Source organism: Xiphias gladius, chromosome 9, assembly GCF_016859285.1.
Source record: "Xiphias gladius isolate SHS-SW01 ecotype Sanya breed wild chromosome 9, ASM1685928v1, whole genome shotgun sequence".
Classification (NCBI taxonomy): Eukaryota; Metazoa; Chordata; class Actinopteri; order Istiophoriformes; family Xiphiidae; genus Xiphias; species Xiphias gladius.
In genome coordinates this window covers 42,602-63,935 of record NC_053408.1, presented here as the reverse complement: position 1 = coordinate 63,935, position 21,334 = coordinate 42,602, and the positions used below count along the sequence as shown (strand labels likewise).

Genomic DNA, 21,334 nt, shown 5'->3' with positions numbered 1-21,334 from the left:
CACCACCTCCACCTGCAGGCTCCACCCTGCCCAATGAACTGTCTGGCAAACTTAACTTTGGCTACATCTGCACGAGTACAAACACACATACAGGTACACACAGATAGACACAAATACAAAAACACATACACAGACACACAACAATTAACTCATATTTCAGTCAGCTTGTCATCACTGTCAAAACAACCAATCAGAGTTTTCTGGTTCGACACCTGTGTGGTTACCATTTGGTGAAGTTAAAACTACCTGGTTAAGGTTACAGAAACATGGTGGTCAGGGTCAAAATAAACTTACGGGACATGACCAGTATGTGTGGCCCAAGTCCAAACAGTTTGTTCCAATTGGTCACAGATTTTTCTTGAATTAGTACACAGTACTACAGTAGTAATTGAGCTGAGAAAACTGGTCAGCTCGCTTTTGGTTTAAATTCAAACTGTTATAAAACAGCAGTAGTAGCAGTAAAGTAGTACTACTAGTAACAGCAGTATCAGTAGCTTCAGTATCAGCACAACAGTACTAATAGTAACAGTAGTATCAATAGTAGCAGTACAGCAGTATTAGTAGTAACAATAGTATCAGTCATAGTAGAGTAGTACTACTTGTAACAGAACTATAGTATCATTAGCAGTACAGTAGTATAACTAGTAACAGTGGCATCAGTAGTATCAGCAGCAGTATCAGTAGTGATACCAGTAGTACTTGTACTTGTTGTCTGTAGGTTTCCTGCAGTTTGAACGCACCTCCTGATCCACCTGAAACATGTGTTTCTGATGCAGGACAGTTGGCCCTCTTACAGCTGAACCAACATACTGCACAGCATGAATACATGACTGTTCCCATGGTAACGCCATCAACCCCACTGTCATCATAACAGTACACACATTTAAAGACACCAATAGTTGGGGCCTAACTGAACACAAACACAAAAAGAGATTAATCACTCACCGTCCAATAGGAAGCCTCCAACACTGCATTGTTCTGTGTGTGTGTCTGTGTGTGTGTCAGCAGGTTAACCTCCTCTCCACAGCATGCTAACAGCAGCTAGCTTCACTGCAGCTCACTCTGTCTCTCACTGGTCACTGTGTGTGTGTTTTTGCATGTGTGTTTGTGTGTGAATGTGTGTGAATGTGTGTGTGTGTGTGTGTGTGTGTGTGTGTGTGGGTGTGTGTGCTACCAGCATCAGTCTCCCCCAACCTGTCTGTCTGCCTGCCTGCCTGCCTGCCTACCTACCTGCCTGCCTCTGATAGCAGTTAGCAATTAGCTCCTGTCAGTGTGTATTTGTGTGTCGGTGCTGTTAGCATCTCTGCAGCCTCTGCTGGCGTCATCTCCTCCCCCTCCTCATCCTCATCCTCCTCACCCTCTTCCTCCCAGCATCCCTCAGTGTGACGGAGAGCTGAACCATCATAGATTTGTCTCCCTCTGCTGGACGCTCACCTTCATCACACCACCACATCTCACTGCTGAACATGTCGCTGTGGTTTAATACTCAGTCTGATCCTGATGTTATAAACATCACAGAGGAAGATTTCTGTTTCATTTCTCCTGTATATTGAGTTTCCTGTGACTGTCGGAAACATTTTTTCGGTCATTTCAAGTTTAATTTGTGATATATATATATATATATTATTATTTATTTATTTTTGTGGCAGTTTTCAGATTGAGTTCTTGGGGCGTCGTTTATAAACGTTGTGTACGCCGATAAGAAGGCGAGCGCTATTTTCTAAGCAAACTGTGGGAATTTTATTAAAACCAAATTTGGCGGGAGAATGTGCGGCCCTCCATGGGAACAAAGCCATGTGTACGCACATAAACTGGAGAAATGAGAAACTGCAACTTCGATGGCAGAAGAGTGAAACGCAAGAAAAGTGTGAAATTGATACCACTGTGTACAATGAATCAGAATATTACCTCTTACATATCGTATATGAAGAGTTAATTTGCAAAAAGGGATAAAAGACATTTTTAAAATGATTAAACAAACAGCTGTTTGATTGATATTCGTGGAGTTTACACAAAACCATATGATTTAAGATAATACATACAAACGGAGATATGTTATTGCAAAAGAACCCCTAAAATGTGTTCTGTAATTTTCAAACAATACTTGCCTGTTATGAAATGTATTATCATAAACAATAAGGTGAACAGTAGGAAAAATGACTCTTACACTGATGCCATTTTCGATGCCTCAGTTGGGCATCATACACCATATATTGTGTTTCATAATGTGTTTATTTGTTATGGCTTTTAGTTTGTTTTATCTCTGAGTTTTAAAAAGAACTTTGTAACCGTGTTTTGAAATGTGCGTTACAAATAAAGATATTATATTTATCATCATCATCATCATCATCACTATCAAAAGTGGGTATAAAAAGGTATGTAATTACAATGCACAATGACGCACAATGACTGATTTGGCACCGTTGGAAGATGTGGCGAATGGAAGACTTCGGAAGGTGCGAATCTTCAGAGATCAGCAAGATCTACTGGACGATGATATTTCGGCGACAGTCCGACCTTCTGAGGCAGCAGCATTCACACCGTCCGCCACATGCTGCCACTCTAACGCCTTTTTGGCATTTGTAATGCCCAAATTGTGTCCACTACACAACATCGTTATTCTTGTCTCAACCTCCCCAACAAGAACTTCAGTTTCACAGTGTGTGAAAGTTCTTTTTTTAAGTCTTTCTGTCAGTGTTTACCATGGTAGTCTTAATGCATCCAGCAGGAATTAATATCAATTAGGGGTTTTTCCCTGACTATTAATAGGCAACTATGGGCGTTGCATGAAACTCGCACAGGTGCGCACAGGTGCGAGTGGTTAGTGATTTATAAAGGAAAATCGGCATTGGATGTGCATGTGCGCTGTGTTGTAAGTAAGAATATTTTTGTGCGTAAGTACTTTGTCTGTTCTATCACCATTTGACGTGAATCCTACGCACAGTGTTTTTTAAAATCAGGCCCCTGCTCTTTCAGCTTTGCATTTTGGGATATCTGGCTGTTTAACAGGGGAAACACACTGAAATTGAATAGTCTTAGGTATATTCAGTAGACAGACAGGTGATGAGGACTTAACCTGACAAACAGGACATTTATTAGATTATATGGAATATCTCGTTTAATTGAATTTAATCTCTGAAAGGACTGAGTTGAATGTATAAACACTAAAAACATTATTTGAGACATTCAAATTTTGTTTGAATCGTATTGATATTGTTTTTAAAAACGTTCCAATCTTTGTTTTAATGTTTTGATATGTGGCGGTAATCTAGGATCATAGTTTCTCTCCTCAGACACGGTGGTGATGTTAATATTGGGAATAGACTTGTCGATCAAAACTTCTTGAGAGTGACATTCTTCTTTAAGGACTAGGTGTAGAATAATTTAATCAACTTTAGGTGTGTTTCCATTCATCTGTTTTTATGCGGATTTTCAATTTATGACAAAAAAAAAAAACTTGGAAAGTTTTTAGCTGAAAAGTTGGTTTATGGACAAAAGCAAAATGCTTCATAATGTGACAACTGTGAACAAACACTGGGGACACATGGCTTTCAAATAAATGTGTAAATATCAGGACTCAGGATCAGAAATGATCCTGTCAGCCTCATCCAGTCACATTGTGTTACAGCCCATAATACTGCATCCTGTACACACACACACACACACACACACACACACACACACACACAGAAACATGCACACACATACGCAGTAATACACAAACATAAACACAGTAATACGCAGAGTAACACACACACGCATACACACTGTATTTGTGACTGTTTATATTGAAAACTCACTCACAGACAATTATTACATATTAAAAATGTACATAAATTCACTGCATACCAGTGTACAGGGCCTCGCCCTGCTCCAAGAACTGGATTAAAAAAGGTTTAAAAAGAAAAAGCTGCGATACCATTAACACAAAAGATTTATACAACAAGAAATAAACTAAAAAAAATAATGGACCAACACAAACTGTGTAAAAGAAATGTTAAACTGGTCAAACAGCAGGTATCCTACAGTAACAAAGCCTATCAATAAACAAACATGATCAATTGAAATGAACAATCAAACAATCCTGGGAAAATAAAATCTTATAATAAAAAGTACACCTTGGACTTGTATTCAAGGCTGGATTACCAACTGGAAAAAGTGGTCAACTGCCCTGGGGACCTAGCTCTTGAGGGGCCTCACTGACTGACAACTGGTTTTGCTAATTTCATTAAGCGCATATTTGTAAGGGAATTTGCATCACTATTATCAACTGAGGTGAGTCTGGCAGTACTGAGTAGTTTTGTGTCTTTTAGAGTCGCACTGTGTCAAATTTTCACATGGTGTATATCGCTAAATAAAAACTTAACTCACATTAAGTCTTATTCCAGCACAGGAGGATCGGTTGCGCTGTATTTTTGGGGACTTGAAGGATCTACGCATATTATACAACAGGAGGTATGTGGGGGGTCACTAAGGGTCACTAGTTAATCTGGTCAGGCTTCTATATCCCCAGTGGACAGTGGGTTGGGTTGCAGAGTCCCCAGTTGGGTTGCAGAGTCCCCAGGACTCTGCAACCCAACTGTTCCTAGATTAGTCACATAAACTCTGCTGTAGGAAATGAGATACAGCCGTAAGCTCACGGAGTTTCTTGTCAAACTACTATTTCTGAGTTTAAGAATGAAGCTTCATGTTTTCATGTTTTCAAGAAGGACATTTATTAAGCAGTGAAAGCTGTCTGTGAATGATGTATTTCAGGCTTGGACTTTTATTGCACACATGGAATTAAAACTTTGACATTACAGACGTGTTTTAGTGTTTTTAACTCCGTCTTCATGATGGTGCTATAACCTCGAACAACCACCAGGTCTCACTGTGCTGCTGAGTTTAAAACCTGTGTGTTCTCATCAGAAAAGGTGACTCCTCTCATCCTCTCACTCCCTCTTAGTGAGGATGCAGGAGTTCATCAAACAGGACATCCTTGCTCAGTAACATATAGAGGAGATGACAACGAATCATGACAAGTGATTTCATTAATCTTCACAGCAAAAATTTTTCTCAGAATCATCTCGACAGTCCTGATGCGCGTCCCCACCTTAAAGTTAACTGGTCTATTCTAATTGAGTGAACAGATCCGGCTTATTATTAACCTACCTGTCCCACTGTATCACCTGGTCTTCAGGGCCTAAACTGGTTTTCAGTTTTGTGTTCGTATGATACTTAAATCTCAAATTAATGTACACCAACAGCAGATAAGTTTTTTTACTTGAGTGAACCAGCATGAACAACATCAGGATCCTCAGACTGTATCGGTTGAATGGACTGCAGTTGCTTTCAATGATGCAGGATGATACCAGGAAAACTGTCAGGGAGTTACAGGTCAGTCATGTGACTTCATGTTTCCTCCTCTTGGCTTCTTTATAAAATGTCAGTGTGTATATGAACCAGATCAGAACTAAAAAATATTGTGTTCTTTAGAAAAAATGACCTGGAACCAATAAATAGAGTCAGAGAGGGTTCTCACTAGTATAGTAATGGGTCTGTTTCTGTGTGTTGTGTGTGTGTGTGTGTGTATGCATGTGTGTGTGAATACTAATGAGAAGCTAAAAGCTGAATTTGTATCCAGGACGAAAAACAAGTCGATCCAACCAACCAGAGAGCAGGAGGAATTTAACTAACAATTACAAGCACACAGAGATACACACACACACACACACACACACACACACACACACACACACACACACACACACACACACACACACACACACAGACAAAGACAAAAACACACAAACAAACAAAATCAGACACCATCTGACAGGTAATTTTCTGGTGAAACACTCAACAACACGTCTGGAAAAACATTTTACTGTCACAATGAATGACCAGGAGAGGAGTAGGAGAAAGAGAAGGAGGAGACGAAGAGAAGAGGAGGAGAAGAGGAGGACCAGGTCCGAGTTGGGGCAGACCAAAGACCAGCATAGGATGCTGTATGGCACTGCACCCAAAGACCAAGACCAGACTCCCAGTGACCCAAGCTCACCAGTCAGAATGGCCTCCTCCAATGTCACCGCCAGAACCCCAGGGGCCTGCAGGATGCGTTCCATTTCCTGCTGACAGGCCAGCTACATGACCGGGTCCTCCAGCTGGTCCATAGCCAGGTGGGGACAGTCCACTTTGAGGTTACCATGACCGTATAGTGGTCTTGATTTTACTCACCTGGGTGTGGACTGGTGTGGTTTCTGCACTGCTCTGGAGACACCCACTTGATGCTTTAACACTTCACTGCAGCAGTACCAGAGGGGGGCGCCCATGGAGCACATGCATCTGGACATCCTGGACCATTCCGCCACTACTGACCGAGGGAACTGGTACATCCTGGTGGCCATGGACTACTTCACCAGAGATGGCCAGGGTGTGTGTTGCTCTGGACTGGAGTGCTGCCAAATCTGCAGAGTACCTGGTTAACAAGATGTCTGTTTCGGTGAACGATCTGGACCACAGGGTAACTTCAAGGTGCAATAAATATATATGAACAAATTTGCAAAAATATCAGTCCTTATCTATCCAACTGAAAAAAAAAATGAACATGAAATCCCAGTCTCATCAAAAGATTTAAATAATTAATGAAGGTATCTATGCTGTGCCAGCAGTGTGTAAAATAAGCATGATTTTGGAGAGGCGTGACTGCGCCTGTGCCATGGAGTTGATTCTGAGCAGAAGAAAAATAAGAACAACATAACCCACTGAAATTACTGAAGCTGTTTTTGCCTCTGCAACCTACACTGTCAGTGCTTTTTTATTTATTTTTATCATTTATTACTTCTTGCCATTGTGTGCCCCAACAGTATAATGCACCACAAGCTTTTGCCTTCATTGTCCAACAGCAGCTCTGAGCCTATATTTAATTATGGGTCAGGTCAGATCTTATATTCAAGGATCCAGTCAGGCATGGGATTGATTTAGAAATCAGGTCGAATATGCCGGTCTGTGGAAGGTACAGGATTGCAAACTAGACCCATGCAGGATTCTGCTCTGGGGATAAAAATGACCCCTGAACACTAACATGTTTTATTTGTTTATAACATGTAGGACGGATCATTTTGTGCTGTTGCTGATTATATGGATCTGCTGCAAATATTTCAAAACACGATTGGATGTGGCAAAACAGAAAAAATTCTGTTGACAGAAAAAATATTTTCACTCAGAGGTAGGACTTTTGTGATCTGATGGAACTCAGGACTCGTCCTGAGAAAAGCTTCAGATGATTTTACTTTTAAACTTAGAATCAGTCATGAAAAGCAGTTTGATGTTTAGGAAAACACAGAACATTATTTTCTGTTAAATCCCGAGTGATCCTGTCACCGTATGCGGAGATTTAAATAATTAATGAAGTGAGGTTGCTGTGCCACCCATGTGTAAAATTACACACAGCCCCTCTTTCAATTCAAAACTGTAAATGAAAGCAGGTGTTCTGTTCGATTCCACAGAAAAGACACGACATTCTACAAGTCTTTATGGGCAGCTCACTCATCAGATAGACCAGCAGTTCTGATGTTTCTGCAGAGCTTTGGGTCACAGGATTACACTCCTGTCGATGATAGTGTTGTAAGTTTCTCAGTCTTTGATGCACATATCAATCTGCAGAAAATGAAAAAAAGCGTAGCAAACGGAAAGAGGCAACACTTGACATAACTGAGAGCTGTCTTTTGATTTTGAAGAGGTCTGTGTAAGTGCGCCTCTACCAAGTAAAACCATGAAAACCTCCGTGAGGCAGTCTGAGCTGTTTTTAGGAGGTAGAGCGGGCCGGCCACTAACCGGAAGGTCGTTGTTTCGATCCGTGGCTCCTCCAGTCTGCATGTCAAAGTATCTTGAAAGTATGCTGAACCCCAAATTGCCCCTAATGTATCATTGGTGTGCGAGTGTGTGAGCGTGTGTGTAGAAAGTGCCGCATAAATAGAAAAGGGCACTGTGTGAATGTGTGTTTGAATGGGTGAATGTGGCAGTACTGTAAAGTGCTTTGAGTGGTCGATAAGACTAGGAAAGCGCTATATAAGTGCAGTCCATTTACCATTGGTGCAAACACCTTCGTTTGGTCAGACAGACAGGAAACAGACTGACAGAGAGAGACAGGAAAAAAACAGACAGAAAGACAAGAGACAGAAAACAGACAGACAGACAGACTGTCGTCTTTACGAACAAACTTTCCTCTGAAACATTTGTTGAACAAGCACGTCCTCACACACACACAGTAGACATCCAAACACTGTGTGTGTGTGTGTTTGTGTGTGTGTGTGTTTGTGTGTATGCTGTCTAACAACCCATTATTGTTTTCCTCTGTCATGATCTGATTGTCATGGCAACAGACAAAGAGCAACGGGTGGTGAACTACTCTCATTAGAGAGAGAGAGAGAGTGAGAGAGAGGTGTGTTCCCCCCAGACTGTCTATACTTGTATGTGTTTCTGCCGACACCTGTGTCATGTGACTCTCGCCATGCAGGTTGTCTCTGGAGGGTAATCATTAGACAGGACTTGCACTTGTCACCTGTAAACAACAACACTTGTATTTCATTAACAGTTTAATTTAAAACACGTCATGAAAAACAGCCAATGAAACGTTAGAACACAAAGATCATTTCAACACACAGACACCATCCAATGAGAAGTCGGGACACTAAGAGCAACCAATCAGAACATCAGGACACAAAATCTGTCCAGTCACATTTCACCGCAGTGCTGACAAGGGAGGGGTGCGGGGCTTACATCACATCAGGAATCTGTCTTTGTTTGGTTACAGCAGAATCCTGATAACAAAGACGGTCATAAAACACATTAGATGCAAAGGAGGTGAATCTGGTTTAGTCTGTTCAGTGGAGTGGGGTCAGCCCTCTCCTGGTTGGGAAAATCAGATCATCCCCTGAGGACCAGCAATATCCAATGAACATGTGACACTAATGGCTCTCATAAGACTGCCAGGTGACCCTAAAGAACCTTAATGACACTCAGCTTACCTTAACAAGCTTCCATTGACCTTAATGACCCTTACCGGCTCTCAGGTGATCTTAATGAGCGTCAGTTTACCTTTGATTATTTTGTGGGGATTTGGTGGTTTTAGGAATGTGGAGTTATTTGCCATTCTACAGTTTTTAAGACTGTAGGATATTTTTGACTCAGTATATTAACATCTATTGAAGTATTGTGGTGTGTTCCTTTTTTCTGCAGCAGTCATTAATCTGTCAGAGTGGAGAGGCTTGGTTATGCTGGTAATGTTATTTCTGCTCAGTAACCATCTGTAACAACTAGGCCTTTCCCTTTTCTATTCAAATTCTCTTTCACATGTGGAAAAAAAAAGATTTAAACTCTACTGACTTGTTTGAAATCAAACATTACTGTCTATAATCTCAACAGAGTGTTTGAAGTAGTTTACATTGTGGTCCCGCAGAGGTTGCTCTTAAAATTCATAAAATCTGCTTGAACTATTGCTGCTCTATTCATCTACAAATGAACTAAGCTGATCAATAAAAATGGAGGATGACAGTACTGATCAGATAACGAGGACACTGAAGCCTCTGAGAAGAAGTGTGTTGAATTTTCTGGGTTCTTCACTGTAGATGGTAAAATGACCAACAAAGATGAGGCTGTTTTTGGACTCTGACTCTACAACCACAACTAATCTGAGGACTCACCTGACGCTACAGCCCAGGTGAGGCGGCGGAGGCCCCAGAAACCAGTGGAGCAAAATCCCCTGCGCAACCTGGTCTGACTGAAAACCTTTAGCCACACTTATGAACAGTCAGACAGACAGATAGATGAACAGACAGACAGATAGATGAACTGTCAGACAGACAGATGAACAGTCAGACAGACAGACAGATAGATGAACAGACAGATAGATGAACAGTCAGACAGACAGACAGATAGATGAACAGACAGACAGATAGATGAACAGTCAGACAGATAGATGAACTGTCAGACAGACAGATAGATGAACTGTCAGACAGACAGATAGATGAACAGTCAGACAAATGAACAATCAGAAAGACCGATAGACAGATGAACAGTCAGACAGACAGACAGACAGATAGATCAACTGTCAGACAGACAGATAGATGAACAGACAGACGGACAGATAGATGAACATTTAGATGAACAGTCAGACAGACAGACAGATAGATGAACAGACAGACAGACAAACTGTCATACAGACAGATAGATGAACAGACAGACAGACAGAGAGATAGATGAACAGACAGATAGATCAACTGTCAGACAGACAGATAGATGAACAGACAGACGGACAGACAGACAGATAGATCAACTGTCAGACAGACAGATAGATGAACAGACAGACGGACAGATAGATGAACATTTAGATGAACAGTCAGACAGACAGACAGACAGATGAACAGACAGACAGATGAACTGTCATACAGACAGATAGATGAACAGACAGACAGACAGAGAGATAGATGAACAGTCAGACAAATGAACAGTCAGACAGACAAAAAGGTCAACAGTCAGACAGACAAACAGACAGAGGAACAGTTAGACAGACAGACAGATAGATGAACTGTCAGACAGACAGATAGATGAACTGTCAGACAGACAGATAGATGAACAGTCAGACAAATGAACAATCAGAAAGACCGATAGACAGATGAACAGTCAGACAGACAGACAGACACAGACAGATAGATCAACTGTCAGACAGACAGATAGATGAACAGACAGACAGATGAACTGTCATACAGACAGATAGATGAACAGACAGACAGACAGAGAGATAGATGAACAGTCAGACAAATGAACAGTCAGACAGACAAAAAGGTCAACAGTCAGACAGACAAACAGACAGAGGAACAGTTAGACAGACAGACAGATAGATAGATGAACAGTCAGACAGACATATCTTTTTTGTGCTCCGATTCTTTTTGAATTCCAGTTTGTTCCCGTTTAACTTGGCTGAGTTCTTTTAATATCTTGGTAAGATTTTATCCAGTTCTGGACCAGTTCAGTAGGTCCACATGAGTTCAGTCCGTAACAGAAATCAGTCTGATGCTGTTGGTCCTCCTCCTTTGATGGGAAATCTATAAAACAACATCCAGAAAGTCAGAACCACTCAGACTCAGTTTGATCGCTAGTCCCAGTCTGGTCTCCCTGGTTTTGGTCTGATCTCTCCAACAGAACCAGCAGAGTCTGAAACCAGGATCCATCAATGTGAGCCAACATAGGATCTGCTCAGTTGTCTTAGAAGGTTTCGGAAGGTCCTGTATGAGTTCTACAGAGGTTCTAGATGGTTCTGTAAGGTTCAGTTTGTAGAACAGCATTGTTCTCATCTCATCTTCTTCAGTCTGGCTCTGTTCTCCTTGTCTCGTTTCTTTAAGAAGGTGATGTAATGGTTAAAGAGGACTTCCTGTTCCTTCTTCCTGTTGAGGGCGTTGAACCGCTGGTCACCACGGAAACGAGTGCAGAAATCCCTAAAAGTTGATCTGCAGAGAAAAGTAAAGACAAAATTGAAAATCCTCCTAAACGATCATGATTGAGATAATCAGAGGAGAAACTCAGTTGCTTCTCATTCTGTCAAACAGGGCAGTTTATTTTATCTGAATGAGTGTTTGCATAGTAACTCAGGATAACATCAGGACAGAATGTAAACTTGAATCTCAATGTGACCAAACTACAAACTACAGTAACTACAATGAAACAGAAGTCAGAGAGACTTGTTTTTGTTTGAGGTGAAGTTGGCTAAGTTCTCATTGTTGATGGTGTGTTGAGTAAAAATCAGTAACTATGTATTTATAAAAATTAAAAACTCAATAGATTGGGAAAGGCGGGGATACAAGTACATGAAAAAATAAAATAAAAAGTACGAAAAAATGTCTGACTAAATCTAAAAAACATATTTTGCAAAAAGACTACAGTCTAAATCAGGTGTTAAAATTAACTGCCACGGGACACACATCAGAGTCCAGGAGTTGGTCACAGCTTTATAACCTAAACTTCAGGCTATTTCTTATGTCAGTGTTTACTAAGTGTTTTATCATCATTAAGGTAAAACTGGTTGCACCTCAAAGCTAGTTCTTAGCTGATAGCCAACTGAACATGTGGAGTAGAACTGATTGAAAACAGACTGGGATTGTCGCCAAGGGGGTGCACATCACATGCATCGTTATTATTGCAAGCAATGTGAGTTTTCTATATTCTGTGGAGCCTCCTGTAGTAATTTGTCTGTAGGTCTGTTTATCTGGTGTTACAGAAGGATTGGATCGGATTCAGACAATCTCTCTAGCATGGAAGAAACAAATTTAATTTCCAGCTTTCAAGCAACAGCAGCATGTAAAAGGTATGGTTTTGTCATGAGTGAGGACTGTGTTGTTAGTGTAGTTATCTTGATTTCTTCCTAACTCTGCAATTTTTATACTGTCATATTGTTTTGCTGATATAACATCGTGTTGCTGTTGAGATTTGATTTACTATGTGTCCAAGGGCCTATCAAAGTTTTTTTGCGTAAAAATGTAATAAAGTCTGACTCTAATGCTGTGGTTTTATTGGCAAAAATTGCAAACACACTCTACGCATTGGTTTAGTGAGAAAATCACATCAAGAAATATTGTTAATCTTATAAGGAACATAATAAAACAGGTGCAGGAATTCATATTAAGAATTCTGAAGCTGTTTCACCTACAGCAGATAAAACGTGATAGACTCCACCCAATGATTTTTGTGAAGATGTGGATATTCCTAACTGATTCAGGTGTGAGCAGATCAGGAGGATTACAGACAGACAGGTAATACTTGTAGACAATTAAAATGTTATTGAACTTACAATACTTATGGTGGAACCTGATTCATTAAATCACTGGTTTTAAACTAACTAGTAGTTATTAAGCGCTAATAAAGGATTTTACTCATTAAAAAATGGGTGATGGATTTATGAAGAACTGGTAAAACCCCGTCCTGAAGTCCTCACTTTGACTTTGACTCTCCTCAAAATTAGATTTATATTCAATATTTTCTTCTAACTGAAACTAATTCACTGATGATTTGAATCTCTGATGTTCAGACTGCAGCTTCATTCTCTACATGTATAGTATCTGTCAGTCTGCTGAGAATAAAAACTTTCTACCAAGCTGTCAGCTCAGTGATTTTACAGGTAGTGTTGTGGAAGATTTTCTACAAAAGACTCTGAACCCAATTAAACACACAAAAGATTGATAGGATTAAAGTGAAATATATTGTAAGTTACAATATAGGAGACAAACAAACCTTATCACAAGAAGTCAAAGGAGAGTCTCTCTCAATAGAAAGAGTGTTAAAATCTTCTTTATACAATCTTCTTGAGAAAAACAACTTAGTCCTAATTGGTTATCTTTACTTCCACCCAAACACATCATCCAGTAGGATAGAAATGATGTTCAAGCGCTACCCATGTACTGGCCAGAAATTGAAGCTCAGACAGGCATAGTTTGGATTATTTATATAGGTAGGCCCACCTGGACTCATAAAACACCTGTCTAAAGCCCGTAGAAGACACCTGGGAACTTCCATAGGAGCATCACCCAAAGTGAATAAATGATAAACCTACTTTTCTTGCACAGTAGATAAATACCCTGCTGGTCCAGGTGAAGAGTTAGACTCAGGTCAGATCCAGATTTTATAAGAACACAGCTGAATAATTAAGAGTGATGTAGTGAATAACGAATGAGTGATACCTGTTAGTGATCTTCGCCTCCTCCAGAAGCTGTCTGAACTCTTCTCGGGCTTTCTGCAATTTGCTCTTATTCTCTTTGTACTCGTCCTTCACCCTGCTCTTCACAAACTGATCAAACACCTGCACATGCATAACAGTGGTATAACAGTGACATCATAAAGGTATAACATCATTATCCTGTGAGAATAAAAATACCTGCTGCTGGTAGCTAAGAGACGACAGTCGACGCCAGTGTACATCAGAACAGTTAAAATTAATCTACTTTAAACAGAACTGAACCTGTTTCCTCTGATCTGAGGTCAGCAGCAGGTATCGGGGGTCAAACACCATCTTATGGAGCTCCTTCTCCCAGGTGGAGAACGCCGACACCTGAGATCAAAACAAAGCGGATTACTAAGTACTGACTTAGTAGGATGCCCAAACTTTTGCACAGTATGGTGTGTGTGTGTGTGTGTGTATATATGCGCATGTGTGTGAGAGAGATACCCCTCGCTCCAGCATCATTTCTCTAAAATGAGCGATACGCAACTCCAATGGGAGGAGCTGAACTTCTCCTGGACGAGGGACGAGAGACATAGGCTCCTCTATTCTACAGACAGAGAGAGAGCCAGTTTTATGGAGCGCCTGAGAAAACCTTGAACCTTGATGTGACCAATCACATGACTTTGTAATGATGACATTAGCAAGTGAGATGCTCTCTAATTAGCTCGGTCAGAGTCACCTGTTCCTCTTGGAGTTGTGTTTATGTTCGTCATCTTCATCTTCATCTTCATCGTTACAATGGAGACAGCGTGACTGACAGCTGGAGCTCCTGTCTGTCAGAAAGAGAAGAGTTCTTTGAGATGATTATTATTATTGTTATTATTATCTCTGTCAATTTGGTTTTGATGTACTGATAGAGAGGTGAGATGTCAGGTAAAGTAATAGACAGGTGAGATGAAAGACATGTAAAGGAACGGAAAGGTGAGGTGACAGACCAACATGTGTCTTCTTCCTCTTGTGGGGTGGGTCTTCAATGATGTGGCTGATGTCTCGGCCACTCAGTTCCCCTGGTCTCTCCCAAACAGACAGATGCATTGTGGGATTGAAGAAGAAGACCTGGTCGTCTCCGGTCCACACCACACACCTGAACACACACACACACACACACACACACACACACACACACACACAGAGAACCACACACATTATTGACACTGCGCAAATCTGGTACGCCAGACTCCTATGCAACCATAAACTACAAAGCACACGTTGACTGTATAGACAAACTCAGACGATCCCACCAGGATCCCAGGAGGTGTAAATAGCTGGCCCACTGATCCAGGACCAGGACAGAATCCACATGAGTCCTCCTGAATCTGAGGTTCAACAATTAGCCAGAGTCTGCTTTCAGTGACTTGACAGAAGTTTTCCCAGGGCAGCTGAGCAGTGACAGACCCTGATAGTTGGAACTCACCCTCTGGTCATCTGTTTTAAAAACATAAACCACAACCCCAATCTGCCAGTCAACGCTACTGTCCCTGACCTCCATGAGACACTAGGAGTCAACCAAGACACCCCAACAAAGTCCTGAGCTTTCAGTAGGTCAGAGTGATTCTTATCCACACCTGGTGTCACTGCAGAACTTTTTAACCCTCAGATATCTCTGACAGAGAAGAGTGTCTTCCTGACTCTTCCAGCTCTGCCTCCTCTATGGGAAACGAGTCAGTCCAGTTCAGGAGGTCCACAAAGTTCTCCCTCCATTTCAGCTCATTTGGGCTGAAATTGTCTAAATTTGGAATAGGAATTTGAACAAAGGTTGAGCTGTGACTGATTATGTTTCACAAGAACAATCAAGAACAGACTACAATAGACAAGACCACAGACTTACAAAGGCCTACATGTAGTATAAGACCACTCCCAAAGAATGGTGGGTAAAATGGGTAAGCATTTTGAGCAGTACCCAGCTGTGACTGATTATAAACAGAGAGACAGAGAGACAGAAACAAAGAGATAGACAGATAGTCAGACAAACAGACAGACAAACAGAGAGACAGACAGACATTCAAAATGATAAATAGACAGATAAACAGAGAGACAGATAGACAGAGCCCGTAAAGACCGTTTCTTCAGAGTTTCTGTTTACACTCTGACATATTTAAACACAAACAACCAACCACACTTTTCATTGTAAAACTGAAGGAAGCTGGTTAAACTTCACTGCTGCACGTTAAAGTCACATCAGAGTCACATTAGTCACATCAGAAACCCCCAGATACGTTCAGATGATGAACGTTTTTAAGTTTTTAGACCAAAAATAAAAAAAAATAAAAATGAACACTGATTACTAACAATGAACTGTACAGTGTATGTGTGTTTGTGCATGTTTGTGTGTGTGCATGTGTGTGTGTGTTTGTCTCTCAAAGGAGCAGTTACCATGGCGACCCCGGGACAGGAGTGGAGGCAACAGGACGTTTGTCTTTCCTTCCTCCCTTACATTTCTCTTCCTCCTCGTCCTTGTCTTTTCTGTCAACACCAACACACTGCAACACACACACACACACACACACACACACACACACACACACACACACACACACACAGACAGACATTTAATAATCAACAGGGAATCATCATCACAGTTTAACAGACTGATCAGAGATCGATAACCTGCTAATGATGTGATCATGGATGGATTACTGAACAGGCCCAGAGGCCACAGGGGTCAGGGGCCCTGCTCCAGAGCCTCAGTTTGAAGTGGATATAAACATTTATTGTTGGGCAGAGTTCAGTTAAAGGTTGAGATAAACTGATCAAAATCAGAGTGATTTAATATTGATTATCTGCCAATTAAATCTAATCACATATGTGTTCAGTTGTTTTCCTTCATATCCCTGCTGCTCTGCAAACTGAGGCCACAGGATGATTTCATCAATATATAGTCACATTAGTAAATACATTTAAATCATTTTGACACCTGCATCTCAGGCTCTCTGTAATATTTAGTACAGTGTGCTTTAGTAACTAAGTGCATTTACTGCAGTACTATACTTAAGTGCAGTTCTTCTTTCCTCTCCTATGAATCATCTTAAAACCCCCCCGATTTATCTGGTGGCTCTTTGTTGGGGCCTGACCCCTAGGTTGGGAACCACCAGACCAAACTTGCTAACTGTATTTAAAATAGTAAAAACCAGCTCCACCTTGAGCAGCTACAACAGTAAAATTATTTGAAATTTGAATGCAGGGATTTTTACTTGCAAATGAGTATTTTCTATTTTTATACTATTGTGTTGGTATTTTTACTGACCAACGATGACTGATGTGTGTCTGTCACATGGGCCTTGCGCCCCCAGGGGCCACAGGGACCCATTGTCTAATAACCCGTGGCTGGATGTGAGGACTCACCTGTTCATTGTCATCCATCGTTGTCTTCGACCTCAGCAGTAACGCTCCTCCATAAGAAACTTTACCTCCATCCATCCCTTGCTTCTCTGACAGATAAAGAGAATAAAACTGTATTTAAACTGAGAGAAAAAAACAGTCTGAAGAGACACAATAAAAAAAACAAACTTACACCAGTTATTAATGACAACTATACATTTATATCATTACATTCATGTTATTCCATTTATATTATTGCCCATCACGCCAACTTGCTCAACGGTTTGAATTCACATGTTAAAAGTTGACCAGACTTTAATTGTAAAACAGATCAGAGTGTAGTTTTTGTTATCTCTGATCACACTGAGTCTATTGAAATGAACAGATCTCGGTGTGAAATATTTCTGGAGCAAATCAGGTTTGGTCTGTGTTTTAATCACAAACATCCTGTTGATCCACATTAACACACCAACTCTGAGGAAAACATTCAAATCAACAAAATCCTCTTTTCTAAAGTATGTGTTTTATCTGTTTCGATAACCACGTTTCTCTGAGTTTGACTGTGAGAATAAAAATCTTGAGCTGATTAAAAATAAACTCATAAAACAGATGAACAGGATTCTTCTGGCTAACTTTGATCCTTTCTGACGTAGTGACAGCAGACACGTGATCATGTGACCATGAAGTCAGAAACCATCAGTGACAAAATCATGAAGTCAGATCAGACTTTCTTTAACTCTGCAGACTAATGTAAGCCTAACCCTAACATAACCTTAAACATACCCATCCCTGCAAACTGACCATTCAAGAGTCAATATTTAAATTAACATGTCTGTTTCTAATAACTGAGTGCGGATGAGTTTATCATCAACATATCTGCAATAAAGCCAGTGAGCTTTAACTGTGAAGATTTATAATCACACACTCCTATAACATTATCAGACTCACCTTGTCTAAAAATCGATGCAGCGGACCCAGAAATATCGTCTTTTTTATCCATACATTTTTCTTTCCTGTAATAAACCTGGTGCCTATATTATCCACAGTGCACCTGGACCTCTGACATGAGATTTGGAAATTGAGGTGTGTTATGCTAGTAGGTGCTAATTTATCCTGGAGCCTGCCTGCAGCAGAGATAAGAGAGGGCTACAGAGTTAAGGTAAGCTAATTCTTTCTACCTCCACACCCCCAGATTTTGTTTACTTTTCAAACTTTTGGTCTTCACTCCCAACCCACGCTGACTCAGGTAACATCATCTGAGGATATTTATCGGACTTCACACAGCTCCCTCTTGAGACACAAGATTTATACAGCTCTTTTCTACTGTTTTTACTCATGCAGTCGTACTCCCTAACAACCTGGAAAAACACTGAGTTGGAAATGCAACAAAGTTGACCTTTTAATGTTTCAGTCTGTGTTCATGTCTGAGACAAGTCAACAAATAAACATAAACCATCCATAGACAGATGGACAAACAGACAGAAAGAGTGAGAGAGACAGACAGATAGAGAAAGAGACAGAGAGCGACAAGAATAATAAGCAAGAGCTGAGCAGAGTCCCTTTACTCATCTGGTCCTGACACTTAGATCACAAACACGTTATAACCCTGTTCTGCCTCAGGACCAATCTGAGAACAAATCAGTTTGAAACCAGAAACAAAATGATGTCTTCCATTGGAACTCAATCAAAAATACAAAGCAAAATGCAGTGCTACCTGGCCCTAAAAAGACAGTACAGTGTAGCAGATTACCTGACCACAGTGACTGACATTGAACACAGAACCACCTCGACAAGTACAGACTCAGTGAGCACAGTCTGGCCATCGAGATAGGCCAATACAAAAAATCATGGCCCCTCAAAGAGGAGCGGTTCTGCCAGCTGTGTAACAAAGACAGAGTTGAGACAGAGCTGCACCTTTTAATAGAATGCACAAAACTCCAGCTAATCCAAACAAAATATTTCCCAAAATCCAAATACAAACATCCTCAATTCGACCACGTGACAAACATAAACAAACTTCTGTTTAAACAAACAATCCTTCTTGGAGAGCACATAGAGAGCTGCAGAGTATGTCTTTTCCTGTCACACTTTGAGGAACAGTGAGTGACCATGACTACAGTCATGTCAAAAAAAGGATCTTTGAATTTGAATTTGAATTTGAATTTGAAAGATAGATACAAACACACAGAGAGACAGACAGACAGACAGAGACAGACAGACAGACAGACAGACAGACAGACAGACTGACAGATAGGTCTTACTGTGTCGGTAGTCAGTCAGCAGAGTGAATCTGGAAGAAAGCCGTAAGGGGAAGACGGAGGGATGAACTTCTTTCATCAACTGAAAGATAGAGAGAAAGCAGGCACTAAAGTAAGTTAAACAGACAGAGCGAGAGGGAGACAGGAACACGGACAAACAGACTCACCTGGACTGGTAAGACAGGACACCTGTCAATGCAAAGCTGAGAGGAAGAGACAGGCCCAAATACACACTGCTGTAGGAGTGAAGGAGAGGGAGAGAGAAGGACAGCTTTCACATCAGTGTGTCTACGACATGTCATCCTGCCTCGCATGTCAGTACACTTGTTTCACAGCTCAGGTCTACCTTTCTAACATTTCGTCTCTCTGCATTGACCTGTCTATCTGCCTCGCTCCTCTCCTGTCTCTCCTACCACTGTTATGCTAATATTCCTCAGCTGTTCTCTTCCCACGATCTTACTCTCAGATGGAGGCATCGCTGTTCACCTGGCTGACATCAGGGCAGATGTCAAGGCACCACCTACATCTCCACCTGGACCAGACTGAGCTTTTTTTTCCTCCAGGGGAGTTGGTACCTGTCCATCACTGACAACACCATGTCAACACTGAGGTAGTGCAGGAAACCTCGGTGTAATCCTAGACAACCAACCGGAGAGCTCAGTAAGCATGGCAGCAGAAGCTCCTGTTGATTTGTCCTTTAAAGCATCAGAAAGATTCTTACCTTCCTTACCAGGGAGGCAACTCAGGTGTTCATCCAGGTTTGTCATCTCCCACCTGAACTACTGCACCTCCCTCCTGTCTGTCCTCAGACCTCCAGATTGCTGCTGCCCACCTGGTTTTCAACTTTCCTCAGTTTCTCCACACCACTCCTTTTCTCCGTTCACTACACTGACTCCCTGCTGCAGTTTCATGATCAAGCTGAAACTTATTTAGTTGTTTGTGTAGTTTTCGTGCCAGTGTGTGCAGTAGGAAGGATCAGTTCCCTTCACTGCTGGTCTACAGGGCAGTGAAAGAACTGATCGTTCCTACTGCACACACTGGACCCCTGTGCTTGTTCATCTGAGTCAGACTCTTCTTTGTTCAGGATCCACAGTGGCGGACTGAACTGAAGTTAGGAAAGCAGTCTGACCATCCTCTACTGCAGGATAAAAAACACCTGTACACACTACAGCTCAACAACTCCTGCTAGAACTTACCTATGTCTCGTTTACAAAAAAACAACAACCTTGAACCACTTATGCTGTAGCACTGAACATGATTTTAGTCAATAAATTCCCAGTTGTTATTTTACGTCATTTTGAAAAAAAAGCATGTGCCAAATGAATGTAATTCACCTGTTTGGGTGGAGACAGTCTTCTCTCCAGGCTGATGATTGGTCGTAGCCACGAACCTCTGTGCCGTTGACTGGGCAGAACAAGAGGCCACGCCTCCTTCTCTCTTGGTATGTGAAGCCCCACCCATTCACCATAAGCCCCACCTACACAATTACATCATCATTTGAGTTATTAATAATTCCTGTTTGATTCTGACATTTAATGATAAGGCAAAAAGTCAGATAACTACTGCATCATCTATACTAGTGTTTACATTTCAGCTGATCCACCAACACTTCTGTGCTCATGCAGTGTTCGCTGCAAGTAGAACCTTCAAAAGTCTTCACTTTCAAACTCAAGAGGTTCAAAGGTTGACTTACATCTTCTTTCTTAGATTGTGTTGATTTTATAGATCATTTATACTTCATACTATGTCGATAAATAAACCAAGGTGAACAAATTTAGACAAATTGTGAACCCTATTTGGTTTTCAGACAACTGAATATCACTTTCAAAGTCCAGTACAAACTTTGTGATTGATTAAATGGCTAACTTTAACTTGCTTATTTTGCTACTTAAACTGGTTTTGTTTGGTGGTGTGAAGCAAAACTTACTCTAACATTTTGCCTCATTTTAGGAAGTAACGAGAAGACTGTAGAATTTATAAAACTGAGTCGGGAAAATGATCAGCCACT

General features: G+C 41.0%; 1 protein-coding gene across 5 annotated transcripts in view; it reads right to left on the bottom strand.

Moving 5' to 3' along the window:
* Window positions 1-10,804: 10,804 nt before the first annotated feature.
* LOC120793907 (transcription elongation regulator 1-like protein) overlaps window positions 10,805-21,334 on the bottom strand; it is a 37,192-nt gene continuing 26,662 nt past the window's right edge. For 4 of the 5 annotated variants that reach the window (XM_040134345.1, XM_040134344.1, XM_040134347.1 and 1 more), the window contains 11 exons: window positions 20,661-20,803; window positions 19,494-19,562; window positions 19,330-19,408; window positions 17,093-17,178; window positions 16,124-16,230; window positions 14,686-14,834; window positions 14,430-14,523; window positions 14,195-14,297; window positions 13,988-14,077; window positions 13,710-13,828; window positions 10,805-11,486 (listed from right to left, as the gene is read on the bottom strand). In XM_040134345.1, the coding sequence (XP_039990279.1) occupies window positions 11,330-11,486; window positions 13,710-13,828; window positions 13,988-14,077; window positions 14,195-14,297; window positions 14,430-14,523; window positions 14,686-14,834; window positions 16,124-16,230; window positions 17,093-17,178; window positions 19,330-19,408; window positions 19,494-19,562; window positions 20,661-20,803 (1,196 nt within the window). In that variant the 3' untranslated portion in view covers window positions 10,805-11,329. The remainder of the gene's footprint in view (window positions 11,487-13,709; window positions 13,829-13,987; window positions 14,078-14,194; window positions 14,298-14,429; window positions 14,524-14,685; window positions 14,835-16,123; window positions 16,231-17,092; window positions 17,179-19,329; window positions 19,409-19,493; window positions 19,563-20,660; window positions 20,804-21,334) is intronic. The other variant, XM_040134348.1, reaches the window with a different exon arrangement.